This window comes from Nothoprocta perdicaria, unplaced genomic scaffold (assembly GCF_003342845.1).
Source record: "Nothoprocta perdicaria isolate Ctin4 unplaced genomic scaffold, notPer1 scaffold_28, whole genome shotgun sequence".
NCBI classification, from domain to species: domain Eukaryota; kingdom Metazoa; phylum Chordata; class Aves; order Tinamiformes; family Tinamidae; genus Nothoprocta; species Nothoprocta perdicaria.
This window is the reverse complement of record NW_020455510.1, coordinates 2,494,887-2,509,841: the sequence shown is the minus strand read 5'-3', so window position 1 is coordinate 2,509,841 and position 14,955 is coordinate 2,494,887. Positions and strand designations below refer to the sequence as shown.

The 14,955-nt window shown below is 43.1% G+C and overlaps 1 protein-coding gene across 3 annotated transcripts in view; it reads left to right on the top strand.

The window, feature by feature from the left end:
* SPON1 (spondin 1) overlaps nt 1–14,955 on the top strand; it is a 230,947-nt gene that overhangs the window by 123,619 nt on the left and 92,373 nt on the right. For 2 of the 3 annotated variants that reach the window (XM_026041132.1, XM_026041133.1), the window contains exon 4: nt 13,051–13,157. In XM_026041132.1, coding sequence (XP_025896917.1) covers nt 13,051–13,157 — 107 coding nt within the window. Of the gene's footprint in view, nt 1–7,903; nt 8,131–13,050; nt 13,158–14,955 lie in introns of those variants that run through there. The other variant, XM_026041131.1, reaches the window with a different exon arrangement.

The following is a 14,955-nucleotide window of genomic DNA, read 5'->3' as shown; positions in this document are numbered from 1 at the left end:
TTGGGAGCATTCAGTAGCATAAGCTATCTTTTTAGCTCAGAAATGTGCAATGTTAAACTACTGGAAATACCAAGGTGTATTTTGTGTTTGTTTTTTAAAAAGCAGTTTCTCCTAGGCTCCTCTTGATTCCAAAAGCCTAAATCAAATGACAAAACCGAAAGCAAACCACTTCTAAATGGCAAATTAAATTTGCAGGTCTAATTGGTAATTAAGTGAACACTTGGGCATAGTGACCAGCTTCTACAGTGGCCTGCAGCTGCTGCAGTAATTGCAGATGTCTGTGCAAAGTGAATATAAAATGCTGCTGTACATCTTCATAAAAGTTTTAAGACTGCACAGGTGTACAAGAGAGTAATACAACATCTCTCTAAAGGTTAAACAAAATGGGTAAAAATCATTCCAGGACCACAGGTGCTAATCACTGAATAGTGAGACTGAGAAAGGAAAGAAAGAAAGAGAACGGTGGGTGTCCTAATTCTAAATCCTAGGTTTCTATTTTTATAGGGTAAACATTCTCTTTGCATTTTTAGTTGCTGAATTCTTATCCAGCAACCTCTCACAGCCATGCAACTTAGGGCACGTTTGGGTTTCTTCTTCCTTAAGTAACATTCATAAATAAGTTTTAAGTATCTGGAAGTCGTTTTGGAGGGAATTTTAAAGGTATTTTAAAGGGCTGTTTCCCTTTCAGCCACAAACTCTAAGTGCACTGCTGTGCTACTAGTAAGTTATTTGCCACTAGTTATTATCAGTTTCTGATTCGTTTTTTTTTTAAATCAGAAAAGTCCACTTGAATTTGTCTTGTCCTCAGTATATTTCAGTGGTTGTAATCATTCCCTGCATGAATTAGCTAAATAGTGAGGATCTGTATATGTGATCATAAATTCATGCAATCAGTACAGCCAATGAATATATTAAGTTTCCACACCAAGCTGTAATTTTATCACTAATTTTCTGACAGAAAAGCACTTTGTGACTGACCCCTTTTGTTTCCAGCTGGTCTCCTATGATGTGAGATGCATGACTCTTCAAAATACTTCATGAACTGTGTCTTTGCAAAAAGCATTTTCTAAATTATCCACAAAAGTGTCATCCTTCATCAAATATTATTCGTATTCATCCTGTGCACAATGTATTTCAGTTTCAATAGTGTGTTGTCTTTTTAAAGGCAGCTTCTTGTTACAGTGAAAGAATATGTAAGATGTAGGAGGATCATTGTGCTTTCAATTAGAGTAGAATAGACCCAATCAAATGTAAATCACAGGGTCCTTCTTTTAATCTCTTCGCTTACCAGGGTGTTTGGAGAAGCTCAAGTGAAGCTATTGAATTTGCATGCTAGGTGTAGCTCTAACACTTAATCTCAAATTTAAGGGAAATTGATTTGAATCTCTGGGAAGCTAAAACTGAGTCTTTAATGGAATTTCCTATTGGGTGGCCTCTTGCAGGGGGGTATTGAGGGAAGCTTGTGCTGATGTCTCTTCCAGGATCAAACACTGCAGGGAGGACGGGCTTAGGTACAAAGTCTGGGGCTTTGTACTTTAGTTGGGTTTGCTTAGGGGGATGCCCATCATTTATGCTCTTGTCCTTGGAACATGTCAAAGTACTGAAAAAATCTTTACAATAAAGATTACAGTAAATAAAATTACACTTAAGATGCCCTTTTCATAACAGAGAAGTATTTTTCTGTTGACTTTCATAGAGGAGGGTTATAGCCTTTTTTTGGAGAATGTTATTTCCCCAGTTCCAGGTTTAAATTGTGTTTGATGGTGTTATGTCTACAATGTATGTCTACAAATAATTTTAAATGCTTTCAAATTTCAAGTAGTTTCTGAGGATGAACTAACACAAAGGTTTTATAGCTATCAAACGCTCCTGTCTATTTAGAATTTATGTTCTGAAATCACACTATAGATATTTTTTTCATTTATCAAAGAGTGCAAAACCATAACACTGCACTAAGCTAACAGGATTGAGTTAGGAGCAGACCAACAGAGGTGTTTATACTCGTGCATTACAGACAGTAAGACTTTWAAAAAAATATTGGGAAATTTATGTATTATCCAAAGTATTTTATGCTATAAAAGTTTATATAGTTTTTCAAGTGCCTAAATCATAARCATAAAGCACATATGTGTCAATAGTTGTCATGAATATTTTTTGGTAAATTGAGTCCACCGTGGAAGTGAGAGGTAACAAGTCGCATGTCACTAACTGAAAGAGCAAGAATTCCTTCATTCACTAGATATCCTGAAACTTAACTTTTCAACTTCGGAAGTTTCCAATCATTAATAGTGAATGCGAGAAGTAGATGACAATAGGGAATTCTTTGGTGGATCTAACATGTCAATAGAAATGAAAATTGGGAGGCATTTATGTCCTTGTTAAAAGATACTAAATTAGGCACTGATGTGGGAAAACTATTTTACTTCTCTTACAGCACACCTTTTTATTAATAGAATCATTTATATGTACTTATTTYCTACAATATTGTGGAAGATTGTTGTGTAAGCTTTATGATAGATCAGATCTGGGTTTTCATAGTCTTCATTCAAATAATTTGAGTGGGTGTGATCCCATTGTATAAAGACTATTTCAAAACAAATAAACTTGACTTATAAGTTTAGATCCGTTTCCTAACAACTCTAAAGATATAGGGGAAATTCAGCCTACATCAAATGTTTTAGTCCTATTTCATGAAGTTCTGATTAAAACTCTAAAATGAGCGAATTGATCAGAACCCACCCCTGGTTATAATATTGCAAGAGTTATGTTGAATACGTGTTTCGTTTTGCTTGTGCATAGGTTAATGGAAATCAAACATGAACATAGGTCAAAAATGCACGTTTGTAATGGTGCAGATTGTGCAGTGCATGTAAGGATGGGAATTGGTCAGCAATGGTTTTGGAATTTGTAGTGCAGCWGTGGTACATTTTCAAGGACTCTTTCGGCCTTATTTTCTCTGCTTTCCAATATTTTCTCTTTAAAACTTGCAGAGGTGACTCACAAAGGTGATTCATAAAATGTGTGACAACAAAGAAAGTCAAAGGGGCCTCTGCTCATTCTCATCTCATGTGTTGCCCCTTCTTGTTACAATGGCTTCAGATGGCAAATTGAAGTGGCAAATGGCATGATAAGCTAAACTCGCTTACAAACTTGGTACGTTTGTCTCCATGCATTTTAAATTAGACTGATGAAAACACTTAGATAAGGAAAAAACTTGTTCCAAGTCAGCTTGACAGGAACTTTCAGTCTAGGGAAGTGTGTGAGTGTTGGGAGGGATTTTGGGGTGGAGGCACTGGTATTTCTGCTTTCCTTTGATAGCTGTGTGTCTACTCTATACTCTTAGGAATCATTTCACATTTTTTCACCTAACAAAGAGTGAAGCCAGATACAGGTATTGGAGAGGATACAGGGAGCACAGGTTTATGTCCTGCGCATTTAATATTCTCTCTTTAATACTCCCAAAATATTGGAATGTATTTTTTGGCTTGTGGGTGTCAGTGATGTAATAGAGATTCTTTTTTGAGTTTTTCTGGACTGAAAGCTTCTATTGCCTTGTTGCTTAAAATTACATGGGACGGAACTTGATGATCAAGTAGTTCTGTCTGGTTATATGTCTGTCTCAGGGCACAGCTCATCAAGTTTATGGCTCTGCATTATGCACAGTCTGTGGCGTTAATTATTTTTTGTCAAAGAAATGAAGACTGATTTCCTCAAGTATTTTTGAACTTCTTGAGTGTGCAGCAGTTTTAAAAGTTTAATCAGTCATGTTAGAGTTTCCTTTTAGGACTGAAAGTTTTCCAAGCGTGCACTGCTGCCTCCAGATACCTTTGTGTCCCCATGCTGTCTCTACCTTACACGCTGCAGTTGTCAAGACGACTCCTGCTCGTCCTTGAATCTCCAGATTTAATGAAGAGCATCACAGAACTTCCTACACCACTAGTGTCTTCAGATCATTACTGTTTTTATAGCAACTGTTTTTATAGAACTTTGAACCACTCCTCTTCTGAGTCAGGTAGCTAGAGAGAGCCTAAAGGCCTTTGCTAATGTGCATATGGTGACGGAAGGTAATGAGAAAGAAATGGTAGTAGCTTGAAAGAAGTGGGCATTGTGGGGAGTTATGCTTTTGTTAGTAGAGGGCAGAACTGCTGATAGTCCAAGATGTCCCTTCCACTTGGTCAGCTCTTGCAGATGCCTCTGGAGGCATTGACTGGGGAGGAAGGGGTGGTTTAAGGATCTGCAGTCTAGAATCGGTGTTGCAGGTTGTGGTGATGTTTCCCTGGAAGTCGGTGATGCCCTGTGTTACGTCTGGTGATACAAACACCATTTAACTTCCCTTCAAAGCCTTTAGGAACCTCAAAGACAGCTCATGAGACTCATTTTGTGGGAAAAAGGAAAGGTTTTTAAGAAAAATTATTCCTCAGTTTTAGAAATAATCATGAGTTTAAATATTCCTTGAAACCCAGGATCTTTCCTTAGAACCTCCTCAAAATAGACCAAGTGTGGAAGACAAGTTCCTGTCAACACTTCATCTCTAAAGAGCCATTTGAAAGCAGCCTTCGTTCATATCCTGTTTTGCCTGTGTTATACAGGGCACTGAAAAGACTTAGTGAGCTGTTTTTGCCTCTCTGTTGCCTCAAACATACATACTTTTTATTCCACAGTTTCTTAATTCAACCTTTTGCCCAGCAAAGCCCCAAGGAAACCTTAAGGGTGTATTTTTTTTCCCTCTCTCCCTCCCTGTCTTTCAGCACTGCAGTGTTTCTCTAATAACATACATGGTGTTCTGCTCACAATGCTTTTCTTGCTGTGTCAGTGAGCATATTTCAATACGATATTTCTATTAATGCATTAGAAATGAAAACTCTCTGCACTGTCAGTGAAAAAAAATACGTTTCTGCCACGCACGGCTACCCAGGCAAATGTAATTGAGCTGCTGGAAGTTTGGCCCTGGCGCTGCCTCGTGCAGGCTGACGGGTATGGATGGAGCGTCGATCCTGCAGCTCCTCTGTCCCTGCTTCTCACCTTTCCGGCTCCYGGGAGGAAGGCAGTTGTGAGCAGAGCTGCAGGGCCGTAAGAAATGGGTTTATGTGTCTCCCGAGCCGTTTTTCTTGTTTAATAGGGCAACAGGTACCTCCAGGTCTCACTCTAAACAGTCTTCAAAGACAGCATGGGACTTCAGGATCATTATTGCAGAAATCCTGTTTCTGGGGTAGCAGAGGGATTTTAGTGAGAACAGGATTTTTCTTCTATTGACGTTAATGAGAAAAAATCCCATCTTCTGTAACAAATGTGACCGCATACAACTGCTGCAGGGAGAGGAAGGGAGCTTATAATACACATTAGGGCAGTAGCTAGATCTGCTGGAAGACATAAAGGTCTAAAAGWGATAGACACATTTGAAAGTGCAATCACCAAGTTGCCAGCTTATCCTCGCAGGTCCCAAAGCTTTTACTGTGGGCTGGTTTTCAGTGGTACTTGGTAGTCTTCTGAGGTACTGATCCTCTGCTCTGGCACCAGCAGTTTCCTCTGTGCGCTGCATCCTGGCAGTGTTGAGCAGCAAAGCATCCACTCCTGTGGGGAAAACATCTTTGGAGGATGTTCCTCAAGCCATGTTTCCTCACAGGCAGCACTGCGGAGTGAACTTACTGCAAGCCGTGATCAACAGGCTCTTGTGCAAATGTGCAGGTGTCCTTCTCACCTGCCATCTTTGAAAGAGACTTGACCATCTGATAGTGAGATGTATTATTGTATTGGTTTTTTGTTGTTGTTGTTATATTTATTTTAAAGCTGGGCTTAAGCTTCCAACTCCTGTGTTTGGGGAGGTGAAATCCCGCAGCTTTTAGGCAATGAGGCAGTTGATGGCCCTGAGATTCAGGGCACTTGTCATCTTTATGTTTCTTATGGGGTAGTTTTGGTGGCCTTTGCTCCATGAGCTGACTCTTCKGAGGGAGTCTCGTATTAGTTTAGATGCTTAACTCAGGCTGTTTTATTTTGAATATTAGGGGTCTTAAAATCAGGAGTTGAGTGCCAAAGCATAACATTGCACATGTCTCCCTGCAGGTAATTGCAAATTTCAAATAGATATTTGATATCCTAGCAGCCGAAGGAGAGCAATAAAGAAAAGATGCAGGCACTACCTAAAATATCTCCCAGCCAGTGCAGGGATATTCTGCAGTGGTTGGTGCCATCTTTTAAAATGTAATTGTAAAATGAACTCTGTCTCAGAAAATGCAGAAGAAAAGAAAGGCTGCAAACCTTGTGAAGTGTTTGCTTGTTAGGAAAGCCCACTTTGGGAGAGAAAGTTTTCTGCAACCATARCAGCTCTAGCCAGTGCAATGTTAGCCCAGTGATTATGTCATGTCTAATAGTCATGGACAGCAACTTTATTCATCTCGGGAGGCGCACAAAGAGAAGCAGCGCTGCAGTCTCTAAGATACGAAGCTTTCCCCGCTAAATTTGCCATGGATGGTTGGATTCATCAGTTTGCTTGTGTCTTTTGACTGATCCATCACGCTGGATGCTTTAGGCAAACACACACTAATTAGTAGAGCAAATAGAAAACCCTAAGGATGCCCATGCTTAACGACATTGCCCATATTCTGAAACGGCTCTGCTACAAATTACTCATTTCATGGCTGTAGGCAGTGCAAGTTAATTTATCTGTATCAATTGCTAAAGTTGAAGCCTTTGCGTTTCACAAGACCTGCTGTATTTATACCTCTCCAGGAAACTTTCCAGCAGCTTTTAACGAGAGAAAGTATTTGAAAAGGGCCAGGCCAGTTCAGGGAGGCAAAAAGTAACAGATATTGGGTGTTTTGTAGATTTGGAGAGTGGGTAGGACCCCCCTAAGAGCTGAGTCTTGGCTCCTAACGAAGACGGTTTGTGCAGACGCCTGCACCATTCCCATTCATGTAGCTGCTTTTCAGTCTGTCTCAGCCAGAGAAATGGGAAGAATGGGGCAAACAGGCAGGTGTTTCTTACCAGTTGTCCTCTTGCTTTCAGCCGTGCGTGCTGGTTTGCCTTCCCTCCCTGAGGAATTTGAGTAAAGCCGAGCCTGGGTAAAGAGAAGAACCTTGCTTTGGTAGAACAAGTGACCYGGGCTGTTGTGATCAAATGGTGCTTGATAGTGTCTGACCTAGCTGGCCTGTAATCACCTCGCTGTGGAAATGGACGTGGGTCCTGCACAGAGGGCAGCGGGGCCCCTCGAAGTGCCCCAAGCAGCTGAGGAGGACGCGGGAGGGCTCTGTGGGCCTGCCGCCCCGCGGGGCGAGCGACCCGGGAGGGCAGCGTGGAAGCAGCCCGAGGCACTGATGCCAGCGAGTCGTGGGGAGGCACGGAGGGCTGCTGGCCGCTGCCCCCGCCGGCAGGCAGCGTGTGCGCAGGGGCAGCCGCGGCTCTGCTGCGCTCCCACCAGCCCTGACCAGGGATGTGCCCCCTCCTGCCTGTGGCTGCCTGAGGTGCCCGGGAGCCCAACCTGTCCCGCTTTGCCCTCCTCGGGGCAGGGCAGAGTCAGACTTTTGCATCCAACACATGCATAGGCATGGGATGGGGGGACCCGAGTCAGGTAATTTCACTGCCCTGAACCCCTCCTGTGGCTTTAGATAAGCTCTCTTGCTGAGATAAGTGTCGTGGCGCCTCTGCTTCTTGTCTGGAATCGGCTGCAGCGTTGGCGGCATCTCCGCAGGCGAAACGGCTCCTGTCGCTCCAGCATTTGGGCGAGCTCAGGCTTCCCTCCCCCCGCCCCTGCTCCCTCCCTGCCTCCCCGCCCCGYGCTCCCCTCCTTCCCTGCTTCCCTGCCTCCCTGCTCTCCCCGTCAGCCGCTGCGCTGCTCCCTCCGACCTGGCCGCCGTGGCCAGGCTGCCGGGGCGCGGGCACCACCGCCCCCTGAAGTTGTGCCCGGCCCCAGAATGGGGCTGCCGCTGCGGCCCTTGGCCCTGCGCCTCCTCGCCCTGACCTTCCCCTTGGTGGCCAGGGGCTTTCCCGACGAGACACTGGAGAAAGCCGCCAAGTCTGAGGGCTACTGCAGCCGGATCCTGCGAGCCCAGGGCACCCGGCGCGAAGGCTACAACGAATTCAGCCTCCGAGTGGAAGGCGACCCTGAATTTTACAAGCCTGGGAACAGCTATCGGGGTAAGTGGGCTGCTCTCTGCTTCTGAAAATAAGAATAGCGGCAGAACAAGTGTCGCTGAAACTCCGAAGCTGCGCTGCCTGTCCTCTCCGTGTGCCTCCTGCGGGCTGTGCGCGCCAAGGACGCCATGGGCTGCAGCAGGCAGCCCGTCCCCACGCGTGACTGCACTGGGGATGCTCTCGTGGCAAACGAGGGGGAGTTGCGTTACCCAGGATCACTTTGCTCCCAAATAGCAGCTTTATGCCTCTGCCTGTAGTAGATTCTCGTGCAGGATGGCAAGTTGGTGTGGCACAAGAAATGCGCTCTTCTCCTGCTCACCTGCCCCCGTGGGGTTTTTCCCTACCCTGCTAAGTACAGTGTGGTGGCTGCAAGCCTTAACATCCAGTGGAGAGGAGCGGAAACTCGGAGGTAGTTGTTCTTGCCCTGAAATGTGAATGCTAATATAATGAGTGAGCATATGGGCAAACAGTGATGTGGGAGGCTGCCAACTTCCCACACTTTCCGCTTATGTTTATTCCCTATCCCTCCTTTTTTTCCCCTTCTTTTTTTTTTTCTGGGAGAATGAACAGATGGTGCAAACAGGGAAGAGGCAGAGACAGTGCTAATGACCACTGTAAATAAGAGATGGAGGCTTCATTCTCCACTGAGCTTTTCATATAGAGTCCTTGAAATCAGCTTCAACTTCCAGAGCACATTTCAGCCTATTTTTCTAGTTAGTATCTGCCTCAGCAGATAATACTTTTTTTCAAAGTAAACCTTCCTGGAATATGCTGTTAACTTTGTATTTTCTAAATACTTTGGAAAGAAATGGGGTACAGTCTGTAAAATGATCTAATGATAAAATATTTGGGTTTTTAAGCAAAATGAATAGTGTCCTGGAGAAACTGTCCATGGGGAAAAGCATGTGGAGAGCTTTTCTTGTAAATATTTGTCCTGACCTTTATTAGATTCAGTAGAATCTGTCTTTATACGAGCATGGAAATTCTGGTATAGATGGGAGAGAAGTGTGCTTAAAGTAATGATACTATTATCTTAAAGATTTTTAAAATTCTGCTCAAAAAGTCTTTTGAGCATTAGGATATAACTTCATGTGTTTTTTATTAAAATTATCTCTCAATAATTAGTGTATTTTAATATGGTGTGAGGAAATATTCATTTTCTACAAATGTCAGCTGTTCTAGACATGAAAATCATTAAGTCTGAAAGGCTTCAAGTTGCGTGTCACTTGGTAAGTGGTCCAGATAGGACAGAGGCAAGTGTTGAGTTCTTAGACAGGGATGAACATGGGAATTGCCCTGAGAGAGTTTCATGGCTTCTCTCCAGAAGACTTACAGGAGATTTTCAGGCATCTACAAGTTGAAGTTTCTATTAGGTGGATGTGTAGTGGGGAAAGAAACTCCCAGTTAAATTAGCACAGCAAATTTTACAGCTATATTTAGTCATGGTATTCAGAGCTCAATTAATAGAATTATCATATTAGTATACCGTAGCTGCTTAGAAATGAGAATGTTTTATTACAGGTAATAGTAAAAAAATTAAAAGATAGACCAAAATACCAGGGATTTTGTATTTAGGATGAAAGTGTTCAGGTGGCCCTGATGCTTTTACTAAGCGGTTCTTTAAGGATTCTTTCTGGTGGTAGAAAGAACATGGGTAAAAGCTCCCATAACAAATATGTTGTTCATGGCATTAATTAATGGTATTACAGTAAGTTTTAAGAGTTCATTTTGAAAGGAAATTCCATGGAATAACCAGAACTATACCTCTATTTTACATAGAAGTAGAGAAAAAAAAATAATAAATAAAAAACTGTGGGAATAGGGCAACCCTTTCTGATTTTTGTTGTGTTTTTTAAGTCTTGTACAACACTGCAGAAGATTCTCAGAGCCTGCACTGATTTGGAGCCAAATATACCCGTTCCCATAGTCCCCCCCCTCATCTGGTTTAATGCTGTCTGGGTCTGTGGCACGCTCCGCGGCAGGCTTCTGGAATAAAGTAGGTTTTATGCCAGGTGTATGGCCCAGGAGTTAGCTCCACAAACAAGACCAGGGCCCCRTGCAGTTGACGTTATGGATGCCTCCATTTACGCCTGTGGCTGTCTGGCCGATGTGGCATCGTGCAGGACCCCAAGGAAGCCCTGCAGCCCTCCTGAAGCGTGGGAATCGGAAGACCCAGGTCGCTGCTGCCCTGGGCCTTTGGAAAGCTTTCCTGCCCTTCCTGCAACAACTGACCTTCCACGCAGCTGGTCTAGGGGAGCATTGCCTCCCACCTCCCTGGAGCCATCAGAAAAGAAAAGGGCCCTGAGCACCGGCCAGTCTCTTTCTGAATGGTTGTGTATATCCCCTCCTCTCAGCACCAGCAGCAGTAAATAGGGGCACTGCTCTTATCTTGGGCATCTGCAAAAGCAGCACAGCCTGAGGCCTTCCCTCCCTGCGATGCCATGGGCGGCCCCGTGTGGGCAGTGCCAGGCACCCCACAGGTAGCCCTCTGTGGTCAATGCCAGGCACCRCCACGGGCACGGGCAGCCCCGTGCAGGCAGTGCCAGGCACCGTGTCCCGCCATGCTGGCGTCCGGGTCCCCTTGTAGCTGCTGGTTGACATGGACCATGCCAGGCTGTTTTCCATTGTTTCCCAAGGGTGAAGATGGAATTAGACTTAGAAAGTGCTACTGAATAAAGATCTTTGACAGTGGTCAGTTCTACCTTCTTTGACCTGCATGGCTAGGTTGAGATTACCTACATGAGATTTCCATGAAAAATGGAGTAGGTTTGTCCTCTTAAAACTGTAYGAGAGAACTGTGAAACTTAATTAGCATGWCTGTGTCTCATGACAGYGTGAAATGCAAATAGTTTCCTCCRTAGTATCCAGAAATTGTTATCCTGRTGAAGACAGAGCAGYTCAGTCCACGTTGCACACTTTTTTACCCTGGTTTGAGAACTTCTATTTGAGTAATGTTGACTCTTCCTCTTTCTGTTCCTTCCCTCCTGAAAACATGCAAACATCTTTTTCTATTGTGCATAAAGAAACGCTCACTCTGTGTGTGTTTTAGCACTTCTCGCATTGCACAAGCTGTTGACCAACGAGATAGCACAGCCACATCTGTTGATACGTGCGCATTGTGTGACGTGGGTTGAGGTGTGACACGGGCCGTGGGAAGGCGGCCGTCCTGCTGGACACCAAGCAGTGATCGCTGCGAGATCCCAGTGGGAGCCTGGCTCCTTTTAAAGGAAAACCTTTAACTTTGAGACTAGTGCAGAGAGGAGCTGCTGTCTCTTGCGAAGGTGCAGCTGTAACGTGGCCGTTTCCCACTCTCGTGGCACTGAGCCTCCTTGCTCTGCAGGGGGAAGAACTTGACCCATCCACTGCAGAGCCACCACCATAGCAAGACACTGTGTTTGTGCTCCTCAAACGAGCAGCTCAGCCCAGTGTTATCTTAGTGCTGTGTGGGAAGTTATTGTGGGGTCAAGCGACTATGCAGCCGCAGCACGAGTGTTGCTAAGCCCAGACATTCATAAACTGTGAGTCAGCAGTTGGAGCGCTCGTCCGCCCCTTTTGCTGATGAATTTTTGGCATTTCAGGCATCTCTTCCTTAGTAGGTAAGCGTTTTGCTTAGRATTTAGGATACTCCTTTGGTTTGAGCTCTGAAGTTGTATACAATAATATAAAATACACGTAAGGGAAGAATAAGGAAACCTGTTGAGTCAGTTCATAGCTGGGTTTTTCTGCTTGCATCAACATCTAAGTACTCCTAGCATAACATTTTATTCCAAGTGATTCAGACTTTTGAATTACATGTAATATATGGAAAAATTGTTGCCTATACCAGATTTTTATGGGAATTAGCTTCTAGGAMGCAATCTTGACGAGAGTGTAATGAGTTCATCCTCAGTGAGTTCAGAAGTGCTATTCTCAATTACTGCCACCGAGGGGCTGGCTGGGGGTTTTTATTTAGATAGAGCTGCAGAAGTTTGCAAAATTGGGTTAAGAATTAATGGGGAGATAAAGGACTAATAAATTGGAGCAATACTTGAAAAGTAATTAGATATTTTAATCCTATTATTCTRCTAAGTTTATGTAAATGTGAAAATACTATTTTTCCTCCCAGATGAGGAGATTTGACTGTATTATCAGGTTCTGTCAAGTGAATAGAGAAGTGTGCTGGAAATCACTGTAGCTGTGGGACTCGCTCACCTGCCTGCCATACCCTACATGTGTTTGGGTATTTGCCAAGAACAGTGCCCCTGCCTGGCCTAAACGGGGCACATTTGGTCTGTCTGTTGGTGGGTCCGGGCAGAGAAGGTGCTTCATGGAGAGGCCTGAAGAAGGGCGGATGTTTCTGCTGGAGCAGTGCCTGGCCCCCATGCCTGACGTCTGCTTTGGCAGTCGCGGCCGGTGGCACAAYTTCGGAGGCTGGTTTTAGCCACGAGAGAAACTGTGTGGCCAGCCCTGCCCCAGGGCCGGCAGAGTGGCACGATGGTGGCCAGGCTGATGCTGTACGGGCTGGGTGCGCAGTGCAGMCGGAGCACGTGGGAGAGGAGTCAGGCACCTGCCTAGATGTGTTATAAGCAAAGAGTGGTGCCGAAGCTGAACATTTTGGGAGATGTCCCTTCGTGTCAGAGATTCCCACAGGGCTGAGCAGATGAGCAATCTCCTTTCCAAAACCAAACCAAAAARATCTGGGTGAAAATAGCCAGAATAATTCACATTAAAACTCTACTAGTGCTTTTCTGTCTACATAGAAACTTGAGCTGAATTTTCCTGAGTTCAGCTGGCTCTTCTCCATGATGTTTGCCCTCAAGCTTTTGTTAATAGCAGCTCCAAAGACCCATTTCAAACTGAGCTGTGAAATGCCTTGTGCATGGCTGACTTCACAAGCACTATTGTTTCTTTTATTAATTAAATTATTTCTGTTTTGTATTTCAGTGACACTTTCTGCTGCCACTCCCGCTTACTTTCGAGGATTTACGCTGATTGCCCTCAAGGAGGGTAAAGAAGGGGACAARGAAGAAGACCATGCGGGAACGTTTCAGGTGAGAGATCTTTCCCTGGACAGTGTCTCCAGGCCTTCACCTTCCTCTCTGCTTTGCCCGAAGGAAGACAGTACTTCCACAGCAGAATATGCCTGACTAGAAATAAATATTTGTAGATTTTGTCATGATGTGAGGGTGTTAAAATGTATTTTATATTCCATGCAACCTCTCAAAGAGGTTAAGGCATTTGTATCTTGACTTTAGCTCATTCTCCCTTATTCTTACAGTTAAATACAGGCATAAATGATTGCCTTAAYTGGAGCTTTCTGTTAGGCAAAGCTAATATACATATGATTTTATCCAAATCTTCTCCTTTATAGGTTGCATTTCTTTTTCTAGGTATTTTTGTCCATTCAAATGTAGATTATGCTTCTGAGAATGAGTAAATTATGTCTCCAAGATTCTTTCCACAACTGTAATTATTATTTTATCAGTCATAAATTAGATTCTGCTCTCTTTAAAGATGCTCATTATTGCTTTACTTAATGAACTAATTAAGTGGGATGAAAAGCGATTTGTCATAATAAGAAGAATCKGAATTGAGAGTTATTATTGACAAAATAGTATTTTCAGCTATTTCAGGATCACATTGCTGAAAGAATTCTGGGTAAAACTGTGAATACAAATTGTACTTAAGAAAGTAGATAGAAATTGCTTAGGTTCATGGTCCAGTATTCTCACATAAGATACTGTTTTTTTAACTGTCTGATTTTCTGAATTTTGAAATATTATCTGTAAATTATAAGAGATATGTTTATTAATATGTTAATTATGTTAATTATTATGTTAATAATGTTATGAATAATATTGAGAGGTGCTCGTTTTAATCATGTTTTGTGTAGAAAAGCATTTGTCCATAAGAATAAAACTGAAAGATTTAAATGATGATGAGCTAAGTGGGGGCAGAAATCAATCTAATCCTAACATCTCTTCTGAAATTGTTTTTTGTTGTTAGCATGCTGTAAATATGATGAGCAAACTCAGGCTGTATTTGTCCTGTTTTCCTGTCTAGTCTATTTAGAGATTTCTTTTCATGCATTTGTAAGAARATCTAGAATAAGTGATAGATTAATAGTTGTTGGAATAATTCCACTTTCCCCGAGATGACGTTTTTCCAGTATTATTTGGGAAAAATCTTTGAAGTCGACAGTACAAAAAGAAAAAAAGGAAAATCCTCAGAACCCTGCAGTAATGTTAGGGAGTAGAAATGATGTTGGGCTTACTCAGTTTTAAAAGGAATTTGTTACCCTTYGTGTCTGTATTTCAGTTGCTAAGGCTAATAGGAAGGATTTGGCGTATGCTTTGCTGTTATGGCCAGCTGTTTATCTGACTGGTAATAARGTCAGAAACTCGCTGAGCTTTGCCGAAGGAATTTTAAAATCAGCAGAGAGTGGGAGGCAAATGGAAATTCTAAATAGATCCAGAAAAATAAAAAAGCCTAATGGATCTCTGTAGAGGGAACATTGTTTAATTAACTTTATTACATGAATTGCGATCTGAAATCAGCATTTGAATTGRCAGATGAGTTTCAGGTTTTCTGGATAACTAAATTTGTGGGTTTTGTGGTACAAACGGTCCTCACTGTGCTCTTCCTGCATTAGGACCATTAGCAGATGTTCATTCATATAGTGCCACCAGTGCTGCCTGTGTTAATACAAGATTTAGGACTCTTAAGTAAGAGTCCGATGAATCCTGATACCTYTTGGATCATGACCTTGTGTCGCAGGGGCTTGATCTTACAGATGCACAGGTGCTGAAGTTCTTGGTTGGACATGTGTGTTTTCCTCTACCTTTATAT